This window comes from Arvicanthis niloticus, chromosome 11 (assembly GCF_011762505.2).
Source record: "Arvicanthis niloticus isolate mArvNil1 chromosome 11, mArvNil1.pat.X, whole genome shotgun sequence".
Lineage (NCBI taxonomy): Eukaryota > Metazoa > Chordata > Mammalia > Rodentia > Muridae > Arvicanthis > Arvicanthis niloticus.
This window is the reverse complement of record NC_047668.1, coordinates 30142075-30168303: the sequence shown is the minus strand read 5'-3', so window position 1 is coordinate 30168303 and position 26229 is coordinate 30142075. Positions and strand designations below refer to the sequence as shown.

Genomic DNA, 26229 nt, shown 5'->3' with positions numbered 1-26229 from the left:
AAAGAGCAATTTGCAAATTCATTTGTAATAACAAAAAACTCAGGCTAGTGAAAACTATTCTCAACAATAAAAGAACTTCTGGAGGAATCATCATCCCTGACCTCAAGCTGTACTACAGAGCAATAGTGATAAAAACTGCATGGTTATTGGTACATAGACAAGCAGAATGATCAATGGAATAGAGTTGAAGATCCAGAAATGAACCCACACACCTATGGTTACTTGATCTTTGGCAAAGGAGCTAAAACCATCCAGTAGAAAAAGGACAGCATTTTCAACAAATGGTGCTGGTTCAACTGGACGTCAGCATGTAGAAGAATGCAAATCGATCCATTCTTATCTCCTTGTACAAAGCTCAAGTCCAAGTGGTTCAAGGACCTTCACATAAAACCAGATACACTGAAACTAATAGAAGAGAAGGTGGGGAAGACCCTCGAATACCTGGGCACAGGAGAAAAGTTCCTGAACAGAACACCACTGGCTTATGCTCTAAGATCAAGAATTGACAAATGGGACCTCATAAAATTGCAAAGCTTCTGTAAGTCAAAAGACACTCAATAGGACAAAATGGCAACCAAAAGATTGGGACAAGATCTTTACCAATCCCACATCCAATAGAGGGCTAATATCCAATATATACAAAGAATTCAAGAAATTATACTCCAGACAACCAAATAACCTTATTAAAAATGGGGTACAGAACTAATCAAATAATTTTCAACTGAGGAAACTCAAATGGCTGAGAAGCACCTAAAGAAATGTTCAACATCCTTAGTCATCTTGGGGAAATGCAAATCAAAACACCCTGAGATTTTACCTCACACCAGTCAGAATGGCTGAGACCAAAACTCAAGTGATAGCAGTTGCTGGCAAGGATGTGGAGAAAGAGGAACACTCCTCCATTGTTGGTGGGATTGCAAGCTGGTACAACCACTCTCAAAATCAGTCTAGTAGTTCTTCAGAAAATTGGACATAGCATTACCTGAGGACCCAACTATATCACTCCTGGGCATATACCCAGAAGATGCTCGACATATATTAGAGACCGCCATTTTTATTGTATATTTTTTAAATTTACATTTCAAATATTATCTCTTTTCCCAGTCCCACCCCCAGAAACCCTCTATACAATCCCTCCTCCCCTGCTACTATGAGGGTGTTTCCCCACCCACCCACCCAATCCTACCTCCTCACCCTGGCATTCCCCTATGCTGGTGCTTTGACCCTTCAGAGGACCAAGGACCTCTCCTTCCATTGATTCCACACAAGGCCATCCTTTATTACATATGTGGTTGGAGCAATGGTTTCCTCCATGTGTATTCTTTGGTTGGTGGTTTAGTCCCTGGAAGCTCTGGAGGGTCTGTTTTGTTGATGGTCTTCCTTTTGGTTGCAAAATCCTTCAACTCCTTCATTCCTTTCTCTAACTCCTCCATTGCAGACCTTGTGCTCAGTCCAAAGGTTGGCTGTGAGCATCCTCCTCTGTATTTGTCAGGTTCTGGTAGAGCCTCTCAGGAGACAGCTACATAAGGCTCCTGTTAGCATGTACTTCTTGGCATCCACAATAGTGTCTGTGTTTGGTGACTGTATGTGGGATAGATCCCTAGGTGAGGCAGTCTCTGGATGGCCCATCTTAAGAAACAAAACAATACTAAACAACAAAAGAAATACTTCAGAAAACAAACAAACAAAAAAAGAATTATTGTTTTAGTAAGTGGGAGAAAGGTTTAACTCTTGATTTTATGTCCCATGAAACTGGGAACTGATAATAAACTAGAAATCATTCAAGAAGAATCTTTTTGTTCTGAAGACTGTGTGCCCAAGGAATAATCTCAGTATTTTTGTCACAGTATATTTAGGAAAATTTCCCATAATGGCAAGCTTGATGTATTTATTGCTCCATTAATATTCCAATTTTAAAGTTTAAATAGTACTTTTCATATAATGACACCACATATAGTATATGCATGTATTACTTACATATAAATATATTATTATTTAATATGTCAATGTCTTTGTCAAGTCTTATACAGTTTCTGAGTTATGGTCTATGCTTTTTGTACCATTTCTTTTGCAATAGTTTATATCTTGAAAACTAAAACAGGAGTAGACCAGCCAATGAAACAAAAACTCAAAGCAATTTTGGGCTGATTCTCTAGGAGAGACAAGAAAATGGCCAGAACATTACCAAACCCAAGTGCTGCTCCCACAGGATAAGAACATGAAGTGACCTAAAAATAGTTCACGTTTGCATTTTTCTCAGACTCTGAAATGCTTTTATTGAATGTGTGGGAAGATGATGGAGGTAGTGCAAAGAATCACTGTGTGCTAACATGCGTAGACTGGAATGCTGTTTGCAACAATATCCCGTATGTTCCCTTGGAAAAGCAGAGTGTAATTCAATTTTCCAGGCACCAGAGGTTTTATTTTATAGGATTCTGAAACTAAGACTTATTTCTGAGTCACTGCTGAGGTGAAGCACAGCAAATTTTATCATGATGTAACCCCCCCCATCCTCCACCCATGCACACATCTTTATTGGAGACCTTTGTAAGTGGTAGCACCTAATACATACACATCATTGAGTCCTCCAAAGAGAATACTCAACTAGAATCTGCTGAGAGAGCACTGAAGAGCTCTACTGGCTACCTTCTTCAGTAGGTGTATGTATGATCATGACTGAGTTCCCAGCCTGGCGAAACAATACAGTTTAATGGGGATCTTTTGTTTCTTGCTCTTCAAATTTTGGAGGAGATGGAATTACCACTCCATTTGTAACTGTCAGAAGCCTCCTAATAAATGTTACCTGCTAATGCATATTATTAATGTAATTATATCAACATTAGTCATAAGCAGACACTTATTGATGGTTGAAGAAATGAGTCACCATTCTCTTTTAAAAATAAATGATTCCCTTTAATCCTCACAGCAGTTGTTAGAGTTGATTGTCATAAATACCATTATCCCAAGTTCAGCTTTAAGCCTCATACTCAATCTGCCTTACCACATAAGATGCCTGAGTAATGTCAATACTTGTCCTTTTTGAGTAATTGAAATATATATCATTAGAAGAAAATGGCATCTTAAAAATAGTTTAATAGAAAATTCCCATTTTAGTACATTCCCAAACAAGAAGTAGCTGAAATCCTTTGTCTGAAGTTAATTTCTTTGTATGGGGGAGTTGGCAGGTCATCCCTGTCTAGGGTAAGAGTATCTTGAGCTCTGCAAGCCATAGGCACTTTTGCTGTACAGTAGGTAGCTATAACCAGTGTGTACTGCAGTTTCTATTGGAATGGCTTTCAAAGGCTCATGTCTTAAAGGCTGGTCAACTTATCATGGACTTGTTCACTCAGTAGCAAGAAGTTAGGCTATGTACCCTGATTTCTTGCCTGTTCTCACACCCAGAAGGCTGCAGTCAGCTACTTTTGCACTAAATTTTCTAAACCCACATGCCAAAAGAAGCATCTTCTCCTTATAAGCAAGGTCCTTTTGGTTTTTACTTACAGTATGATAGAAAATTAATGCCAACGATTGGTAGTACAGGAAATGTTTGAAGTCATGGGTTAAAGAGAACTTAGAATACATGAGTAGAGCTTAGTAGGCCATTCCTGTGAGGGCCAAAGTGGGCAGCAGTAAGTTCCTTACAGGCACTGCTCAAAACATATGAGATGAGAAGATGGACTCAATTGGGAATCAAACTGGAGATCAGTCTTGTTCCACAGCAGCAAGGGATGTGAATGCATTTCTGCCCATGCCCTGTGTCTTGAGACTTTGTGTGTGGCTAAGTTGTAAATGGATGGGATAAAAACCCAACACAAGGACCTTGCTCACTTCTTGTTGGCATAAAGCTTTTGACAGAAGTGATACCTACAATCATTTAAGCAACTGCACAATATAAAAGGATGTAAACTGTGGCATCCATCGAAAACTTGTACTGGAGAAAGCTTAAATTTTGAATTCTTCCTTGTGATTTAAGTTGCCAATAGCTGTTATGTTTTCTGTATTCCTGATAATGACAAATCAAAAACATACAATTTTAGATTTATTATTTATTTTATTTGTGTGTTTTCAATGTATGTATACACACACACACACACACACACACACATATATATATACATATATATATATATATACCATATTTATGCCTTGTGTCCATGAAAGTCAGAAGAGGGCAGGTACATATGGTTGCAAGGCACAGTGTGGGTGCTGAAAACACAACCTAGATCTTCTGCAAGAGTGTCAAATGCTCTTAACAACTGAACTATCTCTCCATTCCCAAGATACGTTTTTTTATTTGTATAGGTGTCTTAGTCAGGGTTTCCATTGCTGAGAAGAGACACCATGACCAAGGAAATCTTATAAGAGACACCATTTTATGGGGTTGGCTTATTGGTTCAGATTATAATCATGGCAGGAAGCATGGCAGTGTCCAGGCAGACACAGTGTTAGAGAAGAGGCTAGCAATTATACATCTTGATCTGAAGGCAGTCAGGGGAAAACTGTCCTCCAGGCAGCCAGGAGGAGGATCTCAAAGCCTACCCCAACAGTGACACATTCCTTCCAACAAGGTCACATCTTCCAATAGTGCCACACCCTGGGCCAAACATATTCAAACACATGAGACTGTGGGGGCCAAACCTATTACAGCACTACAATTAAAAAAAAAGAAGAAACAGTCCAAAAACCCAGGGTCAGATGGTTTTAGCACAGAATTCTATCAGACTTTCAAAGAAGAGCTAACACCAATACTCCTCAAATTATTCCACAAAATAGAAACAGAATGAACATTACCCAATTCATTTTATGAATCTACAGCTACCCTGATAGTCAAATCACATAAAGACTAAACAAAGAAAGAGAATTACAGGCCAGTTTCTTTTATGAACATACATTTAAAAATAATCAATAAAATATTTGCAAACTGAATCCAAGAATACATCAAAAATATTCTTCACCATGATCGATAGGCTTCATCACAGAGATGTTTTTGTGATTTAACAATCCTGATAAGCCCTTAGAAACACTGATCATGGTAGTGTTCATGAAATTTTGTTTATTGCTTTGCTTGTTCTTTGACTATTTGTGTTTATTGTCTTCTTGTTCCTTGACTATTTGCATCTATTGTATTGCTAGTTCCTCAACCTAGAACTGACCTTAATACATGCATGTAATTAAAATGGTATAAAAGCAAAATGGAAGAGGGGAGTAAATCCTGATACCTTATCTTCTGAAAAGCCCATTTAATGCTGTTTTCTATTTGTAATTATATTCACTCCACAAATATGTTAAAAACATTTACAAATGTAGATATGCATAGATCTTTTCTTACAAGTTCAACGTAGTGTGTGATGAACTTTGTAGCTGATGGTGTAAATATATACAGCCTCTTTGATTGATGGGTGAACTTCAAAAAAATTAACGTGCATACAAAATTCACATAACGCGTATCCAGATCACCTACAGACAACTTTTATGTTTCATGATATAAAACAAAATTTTGGCAAGTCATAGAAATATACAGATTGCTCCAATTTAAGATGTTTTAACATGAGAGTTTTAAACTTTCTGTGACTGGAGAGAATTGCTACCAACTCAGTAGAAACCATTTGTTGAGTTTTGGATTTTATTTTTTGTCTTTTTTTTTTTTTTTGTCCCAGTGTGTCTTAGATACTGCAGTGCCATGCTCTCAACAGTGACTCTGTGTTTCTCACCAGACATGTGTCTGCATAAGAATAAATGACTGACGCTCTACAGAGGTGCTAAGCTGTAATATCTGGTGTAGCTATATTAAATGCATTTTCACTTAATGATAGTTCCATTTTCTAAGGCAAGTTTTCCAAGGCCTAACCCTCTGAAAGAGGAGGAGCACTTGAATACATATAGTATAGGAAACTCTTGAAGATTCACAGTTTATAGCAGTTTATAGACTGATAATTTTCTCTAGAGAAAAAGTAAAATAAATGTTAATGGTATGCCTCATATAACCTCCATTTCTAATGTTTATTCCATCTGATCCAGCTGTGTTGATAATTACTGTTGTGGATAACACATAACATCATTTTTCTGTACAATCAATGGCAAAGTTATATTCTGTGAAAACAAATGATTGTATGTGAGAGAGAGAGGAGTCAATGACTAAAATCACTGGCTCCTTCTTTCAGAGGACCCAGGTTTTATCCCTAGCACTCACATGGTGGCAGTCACCATATGAAATTCCAGTTGTAGAGGATCTGATGGCCACGCTGGCTTTTGTGGGCACTGCATGCACATGGTGCACAGATATACATGCAGTGAAAACACCCATACATAATACTAATTTTAAACAAATTCAAAATCTAACTCAAAATCTCCTCCCATGTGTATGTGGTGTATGTGTTTGTATATGTATGTCTCTGTGTACGTGTCTGTGTGAGTGTGCACGCATGCATGCTTATGGTCATGTTCATGCAACTGCCTGTTGAGATGAGGAGAGAGAATTGGATCATCTAGTACAAAAGTTATAGGTTACTGTAAGCTGTTCACTGTGGGTGCTGGGAACTGAATGCCAGAACCAAAGTTATAGTCTTATAAGGCAGACCACTGTGTGAAATAATTGCAAGGAAAATCAATCTTATGAATTTTAGTAAACGCTTTTAATTTTTTTCCTGATTGTTTAAAATACAAAGTTTTGGTTCTGTTACTTTGACCTTTCAAATAAAGATAGAAAAAACAGCGTGTATTCAAGTATAACATTAAGACTTTTATAAAACACTTATTCTTAAAATCAAAAGAAAAATTGAAATTCTGTGTAGTTGACATTTTCATTAAAATGTTTTTCTTATTTACTGTTTTGTTTTGTTGGATGCTATTATTTTCCCAGTCTGGTAAGCTTGATGGTGGCTTGGAAAATTTTTAAAAAGTAGTTGGTAAGCACTTGATCTGGGTTTCCCTGATAGTTCATAACTTAATTTGTGTCCATTTATCAAAAATTCTGTCTTGATCTTCATGAAGATATTGAGACTTGCTCTGAGTGAGTCAGTTCAGTGTGAGGTACTTGTTTTTTGCGTTTTATTTTTGTTTTTTGAAGTATGTTCATTAAATTCAAGTAATTTTATTAATAGATTTCCTGTAATTCTTAACTAGTTGAAGCAAGTTAAAAGGTTTTGAAGGTCTCCTAGAGACAGAGTCTGCTTTGATGGACTTAGTGGCTGGCTGCTTCTACCAGCTGCTGGATGGGTCCCACGCACTCTTGAAAGCCGTGCTTTGGCTATGCAGAGCCTCATTTAACCAGTTACTTTTTTGTACACATGTGAATCATTTTATAGTATCTAGTGTGTCAAAAATCACTGTGTGTGTATTGTGTCTGAATCTGTTTTCTTCTAAGTCATTTATTTGATAATTACCAGTACTTTTTCTCCCTGACCACCCTTCCTTGCACATTTGTTGGCTTTGAGCAGTGTGTTATTTGGATACATTTAAGCTCCAGAAATCAAGTTTTGTCTTAGTAAAATAAACAGTCTCTTTCCTCTCATACCACAAATCTTGACTTCTTTCTCTAGCTTTCCTAGAAACACGAACAATGGAATTAAGAGTGGGCGACTGGAGTTTTATTATACTTAATATTTAGTTAGTTCTGCTCCTCTGACAAATGTACCTGTCCTTGGAGGTAAATGAAAATCGCATTTTAAATTATTAAAAATGAATTGGAATTCGTCTGGGACCCATGATATACTAGCTGGTCACTCAAGAAATTTAAAGCATGTGTGGGATTGACTGTCAGGGACAGGAGGCACAGATGGGCTAGAGCAAACACTGGATCCAGAGCCCTTGCCACCCATGGAGCTGTCCAAGGTTAAGTACATAAGCCATTTGTTAGTTCACTCATTAATTATGGATGACATGTTAGCCAGCACAATTTTACAGTGTCTACATGAAACTGGTACTTATGCAGATTTAAAAATCTAATTGTATTTTGAAGGTTTCAGCATCATAAAGCAGTGGTCTTTCAGCAAGTGGTTCAGTATCAAGGTGTATCGTCTGTGACAGCATTACTGAAGAGGAGTTTATATGCCTAGTCAACCCTCTGACTTAACGTTCTATCCATGAGTAATTTTTTTTTTTTTTTTTTGCAATTGTCTGGAGTTTGGTAAATTAGCTTGCTTTTTCTTTGCAAGCCTATTATGAGCAATTCCAGTCTACTTAAATATTATAAGCCCATAGGAAGGAGACTTTGTAGAGGTAGTTTGATCAATGATATAAAAGAATCTCTTCAGTTCATCTCTTTTGAGATGGTTGGTAAGCCATGGTTACAGGACTTCTAAATGGCAACCTACATCTCTTGTTATAAGTAGTGGGCATTGAAGGACTGTGTACCAAACACAAATCTGCAGTCTACACCTCACAGGTGGAAAGTTTATCATTTATAGTACTTTTCACTCTTCTGGCCCTGCTACAGCTCACTATACTGAAGTTGTTTTTACCACAAGCAGCATTGCCTCAGAAGACAGCAGAAATCCTGCCTTTATGAGTTGTGAGAGAAGCAGAGAAGAAGAGCAGACGGTTCCAGAGTCCTATGCTCTCACTGTTTACTCGTCTGCTGGTTAGCTCGTTGGAAAGCCTTTCTGCCTTTAATTTCTTTGAAAAACATTTGCCTTCTTTCCTTTTAGATTCTTTGTGGAATGTCATTTTATTTATTTTTTGACATAGAATTTTACTTATATCATTTAGATTTACATATTTTCAATTAACAATGTTTAATGACAAGTTCTCAAACATTGTTGTTGAAAATCTATTGAAAAAAACTATGTACTAAAAATCATTGGATAGCAGGGCGGTGGTGGCGCACGCCTTTAATCTCAGCACTTGGAAGGCAGAGGCAGGCGGATTTCTGAGTTTGAGGCCAGCCTGGTCTACAGAGTGAGTTCCAGGACAGCCAGGGCTATACAGAGAAACCTTGTCTCAAAAAACCAACAACGACCACCAAAAAAAATCATTGGATAAGTCTTTTTAAAATAAACATTATAGGCTTTGGGACATAACTCGAAAGTAGTATGCATGCTAGCCATGTGTCGGGCCCTTGGCTTAATCTCCAGCAATAAAAGAAAAATAAAGAGTTTTATATAGATATTTTCACCTGAAAAATGCGTCATTAGGGTGAAAAAACTCATTCCTTTATGCTATAAAAGGAACATAATAGAATGTATGTTTCCTATGAACTGTATTTCCATGGGGATACAAGGGCTGTGTCTATACAGAGCATGAGGGGAATGTACACTTTAAATGTTTCTGGTCAGTAAGCATATATAATAGGGAAATGTCTAATACTGAGAAAATATTTTAAGTTAGGTATTTAGAAGGACATATGTTTCTTAGTGTTCTTTGTATCATTTTGGCCAGCGCTTCTCAGCCTTCCTAATGTTGCAACCCTGAAATACCATTCATGTTGTCATGACCCCAGCAATAACATTATTTTGTTGCTACTTTATAACTGTAATCTTGCTTTTGTTTTGATTCATCATGTAAATGCCTGTGTTTCTCAGTGGTCTTATGTGACCCTGCGAAAGGGACCGTCAACCCCTGCAGGGTCACCACCCACAGTTTGAGAACCACTGATTTATGTTTCCACTTAACAAATTACCTTGAAAGATCCCTCTGAGATCCCTTAAATTTTAATTAAATTGTTATGTTTGAATTTATTATTTGGCAATTTCACACAATGTACTCTGATCACTTTTACTTCGCAGTCCTCTCAGGTCCATGTTCCAACCCTTGTACCCTCCCCACAAAAAAATATGCCAAGTCTGATTTGTGTTATTCATACATTCATTGGCACATGCTCAAACTCCCAGTGCCAGTCCCTTAATGCCATATTTTCTTAAATACTGATATTGCTAATCCCAGTATTCCATAGAAAAATGCTCTGGGTTCAATATAGACATAGATAATTATTTATTGGAGCTGTCTAGTACTCTAAAATACTGTACATATTGGTTCCCTTGAATTTTATTAACTTTTTATAGGCTAAGAAATAATGAACCTTATTTTAGATTATGAGTTAAATTTAGTGAAATCATGTTTTTATATAATTGGTTATATGATTTTCAACAGAAGGGTAGCATAGTTTTCAATGATGTATTTCCATTGTGTATTCACTTTGTATTTTAAAGGGAGGAGTGATTCACTTGCTAAGATGTGTATTGTCTAACAGACACTGGAAATTGTTAACATGTATTAACGAAATCAATACAATATTGTGTTGTGTTTTGAGCTTTACTTTTCTCAAGAGGAAGCAGAAGAGAACAGCATTTTGCTTGCGTTTTTCAGGTGCACTGCTTTGACTTCACATTTGTACCTCTCGCTCAGAAGATGGAAAGCCTGATGTGGATTAGGGAATTAGCAAAGGAAGTGAGAGAAAGGAATATTCTATTGAGTGGGCTTCTCCTAAATTACTCACAGGTATGTAATTTGTTAGTCTTTACAGAATGCATGTTTTCATACTTCTAATAGCAGGAGAGTGATTTTGATAAAGCAAATGGATAGTGGTGGTGCAGAAAATGATGACTGGAAACTTATTCATCTGGGTCTCCGGAGAAGGTTTAGAAGGGAATGCTTTTGTACACAAGATTAAGAAGCTGAGTTTGAATCACAAGAACCTGTGGAGGAGCTGATGCTATAGGATGGCTCAGTAACCATACTACTCTTCAAGAGAAAGAGGACATGGAGACAGGAGAGTCTACAACAATGTTTATGTCAGCTAGCCAGGCACACACAGTGTGGACAGGCAATGTCTCATACAGGGTAAATGGAAGGACTAACACTTAGAGTTGCCCTAGGCTCTCCACATGTGTGCTATACTCAGGAGAACATGCATACATTCTCATACATGTACACACATACACATGGATTTACTTATCTTTTTATGAGCTGTAATGTGTCTCACACATTACATAAATAAAATAAAAATGAAAATGAAAATAAAAATCAAAGCAAATGTTTTAGAGAAAAGATGGAAACCCTGAATTTTGTCCAGTTGTGGATCTCTGTAACAATGCCCATCAATTAATTACAAATGGAAACTTCTTTAATGAGTGTGAAAGCTACACTTATCTGTGGGAACAAAAAAAGAAAACTGTTTACAATACAGTTAGACATGGTATTCGTTTAGGAGAATGGCAATAGTAGGTTGTCTTCTAGAGTCAATGACTGCTCCAGCCACAGAAAGTTGACTAGATTTAGTGTCAGACGTAAATTTCCTCCTATTGAACAGACATTACATCTAAACAGACAGCAGGCGTACTCAACCATAATTGATGTATCTATAATGTAACTCCTAGACCTAAGCTTAAGGAAAATTCCTGGAAGATGACAGAGTCTAAGAGCCAGAGGAGCAGGGTACCTACTGCTGCTATATATATATATATTGTCTTTTAGACAAGACAGGAAAGCTGCACCCATGAAATGTCAATAATATGGCTGCCTAAACAAGACCTGCATAATGGTAACAACATTTGAAATAGCAGCCTGATTGGGCGGAATTCACAAAGGCCCACCCTTAGATGGAGAGGTAGAGGTAATCACTGACTGCTAAAAAAGGGAAAATCAGTTTTCTCCAGGAATGAACTCCCTGACAAGTTATCTAATCACAAATAGTCAGCTCTAAGCATACTTACATATGAATAACACTGAATGGCCTCAGTAGGTTATGTACTTGGTCAATTTTGTGTGTACTTGTTACATATATATGCATATGTTTATCTAACAATAATTAAAGAAGCAGTGACTAATTTGAGAGGGAGCAGGGGGCATAGGAGGAGCTGGAGAGGAGAAAAGAACAGGTGAAAATGATGTAAATATTACGCTCATATATGACATACCCCCTCCAGAAAATTAAGAAAATGAAACCCAAGAAGAAAGTAGTAAACTGGCAAATACTAATTATTAGGTAGTTCACGTAAGACTTCCAGATTCAGTAAACAAAAGTACTCAGATGAATGTGGAACTATGCTTCAAATTGGAATTTAAACTTCAGATTTAACTGAGCTCTTTTATTTTATGGGAAATCCTGTAGAATTATGTCCCATGCCCTGTGGCACATCTGAGATTGTTTAATTTTATATCATTTTCATAATATTGGTAATCAAGTGCTTTCTACCGGTACATGTTATTTAAGCACTTAAAATGAGTGCCTGGCATCTAGAGTCTGATAGAGCATAGCACGTAACTAGAGAAAAGCATTTGCTAGTATGCTAGCAGCAGCAGGTTAGTTAAGTGGGAAGCAAGATGCTTTGCTCCTAATTATTCTTTGTACAAAGGAATGGGATTTCAAACAACATTTGGAGAATCTCATAGAGAAGTTAGAGTTGCCCTTTTTGCAATACATAGTGGTCATTAGACCTCTGGCTACTTTATAATTTTATCTTTGAGGTCTCATGGAGATGGTTTAGTAAGTCTGACCGTTGCTTTTGGAGTGATTTGGAATAAATTTGATTCATTACTGGCTTTCCAGGTAATCACAGATATTTAAACTTACATATGGGTAGAACATAGAGTGATGGTTCTATGTTTAAAAGAGCTTGCAGAGGGCCTGACTTTGGTTTTCAATCCATGTTGAACAGGTTACAGCCACCTGTAATGCCAGCTCCAAGGGACCTGAAACACTTTCCTGGTATGTGCACACACCTGCACATGTGTGTACATGTACACAAACACACATTTGTGTACAAATGTAAAACATAAATAAAATCTCTTAAAGCATCTAGATGTGAGCAATCAGCAAAAGATGCCCTTTTACAGTCAGCTACAATTTGTTATATTATCTATGAGGTGTCATTAGCCTTTAGGTATATGTCTTTAATAGGTAAATTTTAACTTAATATAATGATCATTATCCATACAGGCATGTAGGGCATTTGGAACACTACATGGAAGTGTGAGGTAGGAAGACAGCTGGAGCTGAGAATGTCATTAGCTTTTTCTGTAGAAGTGAGTGAGTCTTGAGCATGCAAAGAACATTTTACAGGTGGTACTTTAGTCTTCTTTAACTACAATCTAGCTTTGCTTCTAAAATATGGAAACATGACCTCAGTTTAGTCCTTAAAAAGGTGATACATTTTAGTTTACTTGAGATCCTGGAAGTCTAAGATGTTGAAACTGTAGAGCCTATGAAAGTCAAAAGTCCTTGGTCAGGAATATTTTCTCCTCAACATACTCTAATTTTTGGTTATAGTATTTAAATATGGTAGGGATTATAACCATTTAGGCTCTGTCACATTGACTCTGCTTCTGAATTCCAACTTTTATGTTACTACAAATAAGGAAGTCAGACAGTAAAAAAGAACTTAACAAAGCATTTTTGTACATTTTTGCATAGTAATTACTTGTGAAAGTAATTACTTACAAAAGTCATATATAAATTCGCCAAAACAAGATATGAAACTAAAAAGTGAAGCCTTGTAGCAACATTAAATTAAATTATGTAAATAAGTCGTATGTCACAAATACACTGTATTTGGTGGGTTAAATGCTCTTATGTTTTGTTGTCTGCTCTGAAGGCCTTATGCGCACTCTGAAGGATATCTAGAAACATTCTGGATTCTGAATCTTTGCAATTACTCCAAGTGCCCTTGCTCGGAAATACACAAACAAGTCCAACATCTCTAAGATATCTTTGTGTCCGAAGACTGAATTTCTTTTCTATCCTGAAGTTTTATTTGGTATCACTCTTTAAGAGCACAGGATTTTCACAGGGTAGGTAGGTATGTGTAGTGAGAATTCTGTCTTTAAATACAGAAATGTTACAGGAACATGTTTTTGTTTTAATCCCAGGTGTAGGATATGGGGCTGCTTCAGATTACCCACAGTTGCTATGATGGCTGCATACTCTAGCAGGGGTATGATTTTGCCAGTTTTCCATGTGCATAATGTTCAGAATTCTGGGCACTCTTGAGGGAGTATAAAAATGCCAGAGCCCCGAGTGGTGGCAGCCGCTGCCCCTCCTGCTGCTCCTGGTTGCAGGTTGCTGGTGCTGGTTGGAGATATACTGACAATGAAGATCAAACTACCATAAGGAAATCGACACCCCTGATAAACAGAAAGTAGTCTAACAAGATGGATGCCCCCTTTCACCTCTAGCCGTTTTTTGGTTTTGTTTTTTTGTTTTGTTTTGTTTTGTTTTGTTTTTGTTTGTTTGTTTGTTTGTTTTAAATTGAGTTTTGGGAGGTTGAAAGAGCCATAAAAGGGAACCCATGAAGTAGCCAAAAGCCTGGCTGCAGGTATGGCTATATACTGTCAAACATTAAAGAAAGAAGCAAATGAAAAAACAAACAGAAACATAAAGCAAGATTGGAGGATGTTAGCCTTGGGTTCCATCAGTGAGTAGTTTTGTGGAATTTAACTAGTGTGACTGAGTGAACACATAACTCTTTTTGCAGCACTGAATCATGTACGTCATAGAGGCTCCTTTCTTTCTCCCCCCGCCCCAACCCCGTGTGTGTGTGAGAGTGTGTGTGTGTGTGTCTGTGTGTCTTTTTTCTTTTCTGGATGTGGGATGTTTGTAAGATAAAATAGTTTTACTTGTCAATATTATTTGTCCTTTTATTGCTTAGTCATTTGGGAAAGTATGAAGGTCATGAAAATAATATCTTCAAAGTTGTGTAAGTTTGAAAAAATTATTTTTAAAGAGGTTGTTTGACTCATTTGGTACACTCTAAAAATAGAAATAAGAGCCTATTGGGGTGTATCTAAATGAAAGGCAGTATTAGACACGCTGACTTGTTACATACCTCTTTTCTTTCTGGTAAAAAGGAACAAATTACGTCTGAGAATGAAAACCTGTATTCTCTCAGGAAGTACAATATGGACGATTCTTGAACTGATTCTCCCGGGAACACGTTTCATTGTTGTTTACTGTTTAGGAGCCTGAGAGCAGTTTTACCTTGCAGATCCCAGTGACCATGTATCCCTGGGTATCTATCAGTCCTGCAGTCACCCTAGTCCCTCTTAGAAGTGATCCCCTCTCAAAAGCAGTGCTTAATCCATTCACTGTGGGCTGTTCCACTTAGTTCTTCCTTCCCACAGGAACTTTTTCACTTTGGGTCTTCCAACAGCAGAGGAAGCAAAGGAAACACCCAACAAGACTAGACCACTCTCCTTTACCCTCATAGCCAACTATATCTTCTTGTTGCTTCATTCTGTGGGTCAGAGGGAAGTTCCCAGGCCCCGCCCTTAAGGAGGGTGTTACAGTCAGGCACAGATACTGGGTGTTGGCAGTTGTTGGAAGCCATCACGTCAGATTCTGCCAACCACAATACTAGTAAAGTGCTAATATAATAGATTGTATACTAAATTTATTGCTGACTGTCTCCATGTAAATATGAGTATTTAAAGGTGAAATAAGCCTTCAGCCTCTGCTCCAGTTTTTGTCCCAGCATTTTCTTTAGACAGGGACAATTTTGGGTTAAAGATTTTAGATAGGTGGCCATGCACAGACTGCCCCACCCACCGTGCGATTCATTCCATCCACAGACCCTAAACTCTGACACTATTGCTGATGCCAAGATGTGCTTTCAGACAGGAGTCTGGTATGGTTGTTCTCTGAGAGGCCCTGCCAGCACCTGACTAAGACAGATGCAGATACTCAGAGCCAGCTATTGGACTGAGCCTGAGGACCCAAATCAAAGAGTTAGGGGAAAGGCTGAAGGATCTGAAGGAGATTATAACCTCATAGGAAGAACAACAATATTAATTAACTGGACCCCTCAGAGCTCCCAGGAGCTAAACCACCAACCAAAAGCACACATGGAGGGACCCATGGCTCCTAGAGCATATTTAGCAGAGGATGGCCTTGTTGATGCTTCCGTGGGAGGAGAGGCGATTGGTCCTGTGAAAATTTGACTTCACAGAGAAGGGGGATGCTAGATGGGTGAGGTGGGAGTGGGTGGATGGGTGGGAAAACACCCTCTTAGAGGCAAAGGGGAGGGTTGTGGGGTGGGAGAGCTGTGAAGGGGAGACGGGGAAGGAAGATAACACTTGAAATATAAACAATGAAAATGATTAATAAATAAAAATGAAATAGGCCTATAATATTTAAATATAAAAAGCATATTTAATATATACATGCATATACTTAAATCATATATGTGTTTTCTCACAGACATGTGAATATATTGGTAACAGCTAGGGTAGGTAAAGTGGAATATAGAAAGTCAAAAAAAAGAAGGGAACAATTTTACAGTGTGTTTACAATGAATCTATGGCAGGCAGTAGAGTGGCACTATTATTTTCTAATTTTACTTTTTACTGAGAAAACAGGTAAGTTGTATATGACTTCTTAAAAGTAAGAGAGAGAGAGAGAGAGAGAGAGAGAGAGAGAGAGAGAGAGATATGAAAAGAAGCACATTCAGCCATAATCTTGTTTTAGATTTTCAACCATGTGATGATTCTCCTCACTTAAATTTTTTGTCTCAATTATAACTGGCCATATCCTCTTAGATACCAAATTTAACTTAAACGTACTAATAACAATAAACGTTTTAAATGTAAGTCATGCATTCCAAAGAAACTTCAAAGGCGTTTTACAGTGCCTAGCTTCATGTGGCTCAACCTCAGACTTTGCATTTTTAATTTTCTTTCACATCTTTTCCTCCCTGCCAAGTCTAGTCACCCAGCTGCTTGCTGACTTACCATTTTCTACTGCCAACTCCCCACCTTGTTGAGCACAAGGTCAAGCTTCAGATTCAGTTGGCTTTAGTTCTCCTGGAGTTTACAGCCTGGGAGATGAACAAAATTTGGAATTACAAGGGTATATGATTTAACATAATCAATTTGTACTATATAAACTCTCCCCCTCTCCCCCCTCACCCCTCTCTTCTCTCTTTCTTCCTCCACGCCCCCTCTCTATTATCATGTTTGAAAAGACTAAGCTGTAGACCATTTGACAGACAAACTATGTTAGAAGAGTCAAAAGATTCCAGGCCAACTCACCTGTTGCAGGGAAGCATCTGTGCAGGAAGTGAGGAAATCCAACAGAGGCCTATGTACTTTTTAACATAGTAATACTAGGCTTATGGTTTGTGTCAGAAGTTATGAGAAATATCGCAGGAGCTTACAGGGAATGAGTGAGCTTGTTCTATTCAAATCAATATGTTAAAAATATTTCAGCATAGAAAAGCAGATATCACATAAATCATGAAAGCAGTGTTAAGCATGTATACATGTTGGAGCTTTGATGTCTGAGTTATTACAAAATAATTCCTGTAATATGGTAGTGTCTTATGTGAGAACATTGAGATCCATTATTTTAAAAGACCCCGAAAGTGTTAGGTCCCAGAGGACTGAGAAAGTATGTTCAGAAAACAGAGTTGTTTAGAACTAGCCACATAAGCAAATCTATGACTGACAGCCTATGATCCTCAGGGAAGACTTGCTTATGGAGTTACTAGAAGCAGCCATTTTATTCAAAATGATCTGACTTCCTAGAAACTACCCAATATATCCACTACCCTACTGATAATGTAAATGAAAAGTCAAAAGTATGATTTAATTTTCACTTTTATTAAATTCATGTTATCATGCTGACATGGGAATATTATAAATAATAGGCTAACGACAAACTATATAATTAGTCCATGGAAAAATAGTTTCTAAGAATATGTGTTGTTATTTATGTTCTTGAAAATAAAGTGTGTTATATTTATGTGGAAAAATACCTGTTGACAGTAGTTTTGTGTAGACTTTCTTTAAGTACCAGTTTAGTAAAGGAGCTATCTTTCTCAATTTGTTTTAATTTATGGAACAATAATCACCCAAACTGGAAAAGCATCTGTATACAGAATGCTAAAGCTACAACATTTGAATGAATGAGTGCAGCACATCACAGGGATGTGGTTTTGAGAGCCTTGGAGGGGTGGCAGTGAGGAGTGACATTCTACGTCAAAGTACAAACACATATGGGAGGTAACTATTGACCATTAAATGTTTATGTATATAACTTAGATATGAAATAATTAATTTAAATAATTTGAATTTAAATTCAATTATTAAATTTGAATAATTTGTCTAAGGACAGTTTTCCAGGAATGATTTTGCAGAGATAGTATCATTTAGTCCTCTCGAATTTCTTGTTTTCTGTCCCAGTCATGACTTTACAAAAAGTTAATTGTCTGCATAATCAGATGTTGTGGTCTCAGTCTCTCAGAATTTATTGCTAAAACTTTATTACATGGGGAATGATAAGCAGTGTTTCATCCTCCTCCTGGGGTCCCAATGACAAATCAAAAAGGTACTATTCAGCCAAAGTTCCCTGTAGAGCAAATAATGGGCATTTCCTGGGGGAACAGGAGTTTCCTCAAAATGGGTATATTAGAAAGTTTTTACCTGCAGGGATAATGGCTTCCCCAAAGCTGCATACATGATGTCCCTTCCTCTAGTCTTCCCAGGTCTATATTCTCTAGCAACTCCTGGAGGCCACCTGCAATATGGGCAAAGTTGCAAATAGAAGGTGACATGGGATGGCTGGATGTTGTGGGGACTGTCTCATGACTCTCTTCACCCTCTACAAGGGGATGCAGGGTGTCAATAGTCATTAAACACAACTGAGATGATCTTTTCCACATGGGCACAGCTGAATGCCTCAAGATGGTGGCTGCTCGCCTTGGGACGATATCCTAACCAATAACGTCCTCTTGGCGTTTCTGATAGGACTACAGTGAACACAGTAAGGCACAGTCTCCATGGAGATTGAGAAAGGAGCAATGTTTGCTGCAAGCTTGTATATTGAAAATGGTGATGTTTATTAGTTTTTCGTCCATCTAATTACTCACCTTGGACAAGTGATGAGGAAATATATTTTAATTAAGCTTCAATTTCCTCTTGCTGAGAGCAGAATGATGACTGCACACTGATGCTATTAGGCTATGATTTGCTTGAATAGCAGACGTATCAACAGTAACTCCTTTTATACTCTTGTTCTTAATGGGCAGGAAAAACAGATGTTTTACAAAGACACCATTCATGATTGTTAATTCCTGCCATGTTTTGTAGTTTGTAGTCACTATATCATTCTGACTCTGTCAGGAAGAACATAGGGAAGTAAGTTCAGTACTATTAAAATGGCCACTTTTCAGTTAAAATTGTGTATTATAATCTTTTGCATTTTACTATATTTTTTAACAAAATTATTTGGAATTTGTAATTTTAGACTAACAGATAAATATTTCAAAGTATATACTCAGATACATGAGAAATGCAGCCTGTTGGTCATATTTAACATTTTGTTTATTTACCAGAATTACTTTCTTATTGAAAATATTCAAATTAAGCAGGGGTGCCTAAGAGAAGGCTCAGAGGTGGACGTTACACACTGCTTAGGCAGAGGACCCTTGTTTCTTTCTCAGCAATCAGGTTGAGTGGCTTACAACCACTTGTGACTCTAGCTCCTGGAGCATAAGCTCTTTGGCATCTGGAGTCACTGGCACTTGCATGCACATGCCCCTTGCCTCATATGCATAATGAAAAACAAAAATTTTGAAAGTGGAAAAAAGAAACAAGAGGAAACACTAAAATTGAGACTTATGTTCAGTCTTTGTACTTTTTATTTAATAAACTTTATTGTTTAAAAATTGCACCTAAAAAAGTCACATACCAAAATTATCCAGACCCCTAATTTAAATATTTTATTGAACTTTTGAACCATTGGAATAGCCTCTCTGAGAGAGAGAAAGAGGGGGCAGACATGGAGGCAGTTGTTCACGTGTCTCCACCAGTCAAAGATAGTTGATATATCTAGGCTGGGTATTAGGTTACACTTCTGATTGAGCATTACCAAACTTATAAAGCCATTGATTAACATTTTTTTTAAAAGTGTATAAAAGCAAAAAGAAAAAGGGGGCATGGGATAGGGGTTTTCTGGGGGGGATGGGGAAAGGGGAATGGCATCTGAAATGTAAATAAAATATCCAATAAAAAAATAAAGAATAGCCTTTCTGAGCTGTAGATTGTCACATTGTTTTATACTTTCACTATTGAATATACATATTAATATTAATATATTTTTAATTAAAATATAACAATCTCACTTCTTACCTTCCCTCTCTCCCTCCAATTCCTCCTCTGTCCAACCATACCGTTTTTTTTCTCTCAAATTGATGGCATCTTTTTTTTTTGATTAGTATCATAACATCTGTGTGTGTGTGTGTATGTATATATATATATATGCAGCCTGATGAATTAATTTATGTTATTTTTGTGCATGTTTTCAGAGTTGATCCCTTTGTATGGGATAAATACCTAGAGAGCTCATTCTTGGGAGAAGCTAATTCTGCCTCTCTTAGCAGGCATTATGTGCCTGTAGTTCTTTGTCTAGAGGTAGGACTCAGTGAGATTCCTACCCACTGTACTATCATGTATGTTGATACTATCATTGTTTCATTCTTATTTAAACAGTCATATTGTTTTGGCATGGATGTAGCATCCCTGTCATTTCTAGGAGACACAACTCACTGCAGCTTTTTCACTCCTGGGCATACATCCAGAGAACCCTACACTTTACTATAGAAATATTTACATCCCTACACATGATTGTTTCTTCATCCACTACAGCAAGGAATTATTCACCTAGTTGTCCATTAATAGATGGATGGATTATTAAAGTGCATTTTGATTCTAGAGAAGGGAATATACTGTTGAGAAAAGACTAGAGTCAGTAGTAGAAAGCTACAAGCAATTATTTGGGTGAACACACACATAGAATGGTTTTTTAATGCATCTGCATTATGCATTGTGTTTTCAACTTCATTTTAGTAAGAATTCATTTTTTGCTTGCTTACTGGTGCTAGGCTCTGACTAGAACTATTCACCTGTGAATTTTAAGTAGGAATAAGTTTTGCTAAATAAACTTGGGCTTACTTCTAATTGTACTGTATTCTTCACTCTAATCCTCTTATTCCTTTATTAAATTTCTGACTCCATATTTAAGATGTTTTGATGCAATTAAAGGATTTTATCCCTCCAGGGAGGGTGGTCTATTTTTTGTCTTTAATTTAAGAAAATCCCGCATCAAGCCAGACTTAATTGTATTTTTCTCACCCTTATGAATAGACATAAACTAAAGCCCTTGGGAAAAAGAAGTTACTGCAAGTTTAATTAGTGAGTTCAATTCTAAATCGTGGAAGAAGATTAAGCATGATCTCTAAATCTACCTTTTTACCTGAAAAATGAAATGGTTATGTAATTTTTCTCCAAACGGACACTAATCCAAGAGCGAAGATTAAAGCCCGCAGTGACACAGCTTTTTGGATTTCCACAGAACTTTCAACAGTGAAAGCATTTCATTTAGCCTAAAAGGGATCAGAGGAAGCAGTGATACAAAGACTGTTGCTAGGGGTTTTCATAAGTGCTAGGGTTGGCCAATGCGTTAGTTTGAATTTCTTCTTCATGGTTTATCTGGGCTAAACTTAATGCTTGAATTAGCAGTGTTGAGGAAGGGAACGTTAACGTAGGGATGCATGGGTTAATGACAGTTGGTTGTCTCTATCAGTGGTGCCTTTGCTTTCCTTTCTTCCCCTCTCCATCCATACTGCCTCTGCTGCATTATAATGAGGCATCAAAACCCTCCTTAATTGTGATCCTTTGATCTTATTTTTAAATACCAGTTTTATGATGAAATATCAGTTGTTTATTTTTAATAAACTAAAAACACTAGGTTTGACAATAAGTTTTTCCAAAACGCTTTATTTATCAATATTTGTATAAACATATATACGTATACATGTATACATATATAAACAATAATTAAGCAATAAGATGTATTCAAAAAGTATGGGGGGTTGGGAAAAGTGGGAGGAAAGAGAGAAAGGGGGAAATTATGTAAATACAGTGTTCATATATGAAATTCTCAAAAAGGAATCCAGTTTTTTAAAATGTTCAACAGATTAACTAACATTTTACAATATGAAAATAAATATGACCTATAATTATGTTAAAGGACATTTTAACTCACTACAAACTTTGATGTTTAAAATGAGATCAATAAAGATTATTTTACCCAGCATACTATCAAAAACCACAATAACGTTTTATAATTCAAAGTACTTCGAGAACAAGAAAATAGATTGTCAGGAGCTAAGTCAGCAGATCCAGGGAACAATGTGTGTGTGTGTGTGTGTGTGTTTATCAAATCATAATTTTTACTTTTTAACATGGGGGTTATAAACACAAAAATACAAGGTGTGGGAAAGGGGATGACACAGGAGCATAGGTGTTCAGGGGGAGTACAGATATATTTCAGAACAGGGTATCAGCTGGGTGAAGGTTCAGGGGTCAGGTCAGTATGACTCTGCCTATGATTCACTTGTCCTTATGTAATTTGGTACTATCTGCCAAAGGCTGCCTATTTACCAGGTCTATGACTACTCAGGCTGGTAGATTTCAACAAAAGCTGCCTGTTTACAATAATTTATAGCCCTCTGTTTCAGTGTTTTTTCCATAGAGACCCAAGACTTTGTGTTAGCAGGCATGTAAGTCAGGCCTATTGCTGATTTTAGGCTTATGGCTGATTTTAGGCCTTCAGTATATAAGCAGGGCTGCCCCTGACATCTCCTCCCTTCTCCAAGTATAGAAGGGCTATGGCGATTCTAATCTTGCCAAGGCGGGGATAAAGGCCTGACCTCCAGTAATTAAAGGGGACCTTGTAATGGCTCCAGTCCTCCTGTCGTTGTTCAGTGAGGCATGAGGGCCATACCCGTCCTGATGTCTTTTTCCTGGAGAGGGGATACTTTTGACATCAACCCCTATGCAGTCAGGCTTGTCCCTCAGGGAACCCAGAAACATATTTTTAACTTTTTTTTTTTTTTATATTCCCTTGCAGTGCTTAGCCTCACAGCCTTAGCAAGAATTCAGATTGCCAGATAGAGGGGGTTCTGGGTGGCCCCTCTCTACTTGGTCTAGGGGTGGAAGTCCCCTCTTTTAGGTTGGGTGGAGATGGGACTTGGGAGCACCCTGGATAGAGTAACAACCTCATCTTGAGTCTCATGGTCCCCCATAGCTAACTTATGACAATGTATCTGAATAGATTTTGCTATCAGATTATCTATCTTTTGTTTCACAAAGTTAGTCTGCCTATTTAAGGCCCAGGGACCAAAAGAAATAAGCAAAAATAACCCAATTAATGGTCCCAAGATGGAAGGAAGTAGGGTTGACAATCATGGGGAGGTTGAAAACCAATTCTTGTACCAGCTCTCATCTTTCTCTCTCTGTCTTCTCTCAAGACCTTCTCTGGCCTTTTTCATGCTCTCTTTAACCATCCCCCTGTCTTGTCTATGTAAATGCAACATTCTTCTTTAAGGGCTGTACACAGTCTAGAGCTGTACACGTCATTTCAATTGTAAAAGAGCAAATCTGGTCCAATAAAGTCCTTCACAATTTTTGACCATCACTTCAGACAACGAAACGAGGGATTTCTTCAGATTAGTAATGGCAATCTCTAGCTATTTGATGTCCTTGTCAATGGCCCATCGAAGGTCTGAGTAGTATAAGTCCAGAGGGCAGCATCAGGATTAGAACTCCTAACAGCAGACATCACCAGTGATTAATTTTTTATCTGTAAAGGAAAAAGGAAGGGAATTCTCAGGGAAATTTCTCTTCCCTGGATGTCAATTGTTATTCATCTTATTTATAATTGGGCCTGGTTTTGTCGGGGTATCTATTTAGTTCATTAATCTTTTTGGTGGCCATTTAGCGGTGCCTTCTGTGGTATCAAACATGCATATCAGTCCTCAGTCCCATGTAGGAACTGGGTCCTGGACATTCCATTTAAGAGTAAAAGGGTCCTTCCACATAGTTGTGGCTTAGTTTTTATTGGTCTCAGCAATGCCAGAGGCAATCAGCAGCAGATTTACCATGAGCTTTCAGTTTTAGAAAGTTAAGAGTAAACAAGGCATGCCCCTTCCACCCTCAGAGAGTCATGAAGACATTATTTAAAGAAATATAATTATTTATTAATAATTTCTTTTATCAAAGGACTATTATAAAACAGCCAACAATTAATCAATCTATATCAATCTATATAATATATAAATTAATGAGAGCTTCTACTTTTTGTAAAATTACTCCTCTTTTGTCAATTAATTGTTGAGAGAAATTAGGATTTGCATCTCTCTTGAGAATATTAAACAGAGACATAAATTCTTTTGTGAAGAGCTTAAAATAAGATCTTAGTCAATAAGCGTCTCCTGGAAACCTTTGAAAATCGTTTGAAATAAGTAAACTATCTTTTTTTTTTTTCCAGACCCATTATCTGGTTTGTTTTTTTTTTTTTTTTTTTTTTTTGATATTTTACTTATTTACCTTTCACTGTTATCTCCACTTCCTTTCTCCCCCAAAACCCCTTATCCCATACCCCCTTTTCCAATTTTTATGAGGGTGTGCTCCCACCATTCTCCCAATCCTGCCTCCCTGCTCTCGAATTCCCCAACACTATGAATCCAGTCTTTCGGGGAACGTGGCCCTCCACTTCCACTGTTGCCTAATGGGGCCTCCCTCAGTTACCTATATAAGTGGAGCCATGAGTCTCTCACTTTCTATTCTCAGGCTGGAGGTTTAGACCCTGGGAGCTCTGGTTGAGTATTTTGCTACTTCTTCTTCAAAAAAAAAAAGCACCCACACTTTGGTCTTCCTTCCTCCTCTTGAGTTTTATGTGAAGACCATATTTTTAAGCTAGTTCAATAACTGATTGTATCTTGAGGATGTCACAGGATGGTATCAGAAGTAGCTGTTGAGACTTCTGCAGTTTGGCTGAGTGTATGGTGCCCCAGGCTTTTGAAGTGCTAGTGACTGCTTTGAGGTTTCTGGTGTCAGCCATAATATTTGTTGAATGCACAAGAAACAAACAACATGTGTCCTAAGACAAGACAAAAGAGAGTTTTTTCATTAGATCTTTGTGAATTGTGTCAATTTATAACTAAAATGAGCAGCAAATAAATATAAAAGCATTAGTTGATGGGGATGAAGAGATTCTTCAGTGGTTATGATACTGGTTGCTATTCTAGAGGACCAGGGGCTTGTTTCTCAGAAACCATACAGAAGCTCACAACTGTCTGTAACTCCAGGTACAGGGGGTCTGGCACCTTCTTTTGACCTCCAAGGGAAGATGCATATGTGGTGCACATATATAGATGCAGGCAAAAACACCCATACACTTAAAAACATAACAAACTAATATTTTAAAAAGATCTATAGAAATATTGAAAGCTTCCCTGGTTGCAATTTTTTCATCAAATTCACCCATTTTAATTTCACTGTTGCATACTCCTAGACTTCCACAGGCAGAAAACCAGAAATTTCTTTTATGAGCTTTAAATGATCTCTCAAATACAAATTGGATAAGCTTTGTGAAATTCTGTCTCCTCAACAATGCAAATTTAGAAGCCAAGTTCACCAAGCTCATGGATCGGCATAAGGATTATATATAGGATTTCTTCCTCAAAGACATTTGTGGTACCATTCCCAAAAGATGAATGGATGTTCGACATGCCTAAGCAATAGGTCATTAAAGACTTGTGATTTGGGAAGTAAATGAGAAAACAAACAGTAAACATTTATGTCCATATAGTATAAAATTTTGATGCTTCCTTAATAATTTGCTGTGATGTTATGAAAGTTCATATTTTCAGGGTGTCTTGGAAAGATTATTCTAGAAATATTGCTGACCATGGTTATTTTTAAGCACTAGTAAGTTTTATCTTCCTAAAATAGTTTCAAACCTTAGGAAATTTTAACAGAGTCAATTAACCATTATGATAGTAATATCCATTTTATCCATTTCCTTTTAGTTCTTCTAGGATAATTCCTAGGCAAAAAAAAAAAAAAAAAAAAAAAAAAAAAAAGACATCTGTAGTTCGTGCCATAAATATCATTTTTGGTTTTGTTATGCTGGTAGCAAGTAGGATTTTGAAAAGCTACTATTTCTACAATGTCTGTTTGGCTTCAAGACACTGTCTTGGCCCAATAGAAAAAGCCAGCACTTCTGTATAGTTATAGTACTTTTCCATAGTGCAGAGGTTTCTTGGTTATCCTGGCGCTGGTTCATTTCTGTGAGTTTTGCTGCCTACAGCGAATGTCTAGTGAACTCTGGTTTTCTCAGCCACGGGAATTCTCATCTTTCCCTACCATTTTTGCTGTGGTATTCTTACATAATACGGAACACAGACCTGATTCCTCTGAACTTTCTTCAGTATAACCCTAAATATATAGGGGGAC

The 26229-nt window shown here is 37.3% G+C and overlaps 1 protein-coding gene across 3 annotated transcripts in view; it reads left to right on the top strand.

Moving 5' to 3' along the window:
* Crppa (CDP-L-ribitol pyrophosphorylase A) overlaps nucleotides 1-26229 on the top strand; it is a 259711-nt gene that overhangs the window by 124529 nt on the left and 108953 nt on the right. For 2 of the 3 annotated variants that reach the window (XM_076941969.1, XM_076941970.1), the window contains exons 9-10: nucleotides 10303-10434; nucleotides 12594-12722. In XM_076941969.1, the coding sequence (XP_076798084.1) occupies nucleotides 10303-10434; nucleotides 12594-12707 (246 nt within the window). In that variant the 3' untranslated portion in view covers nucleotides 12708-12722. Of the gene's footprint in view, nucleotides 1-10302; nucleotides 10435-12593; nucleotides 12723-26229 lie in introns of those variants that run through there. The other variant, XM_034514436.2, reaches the window with a different exon arrangement.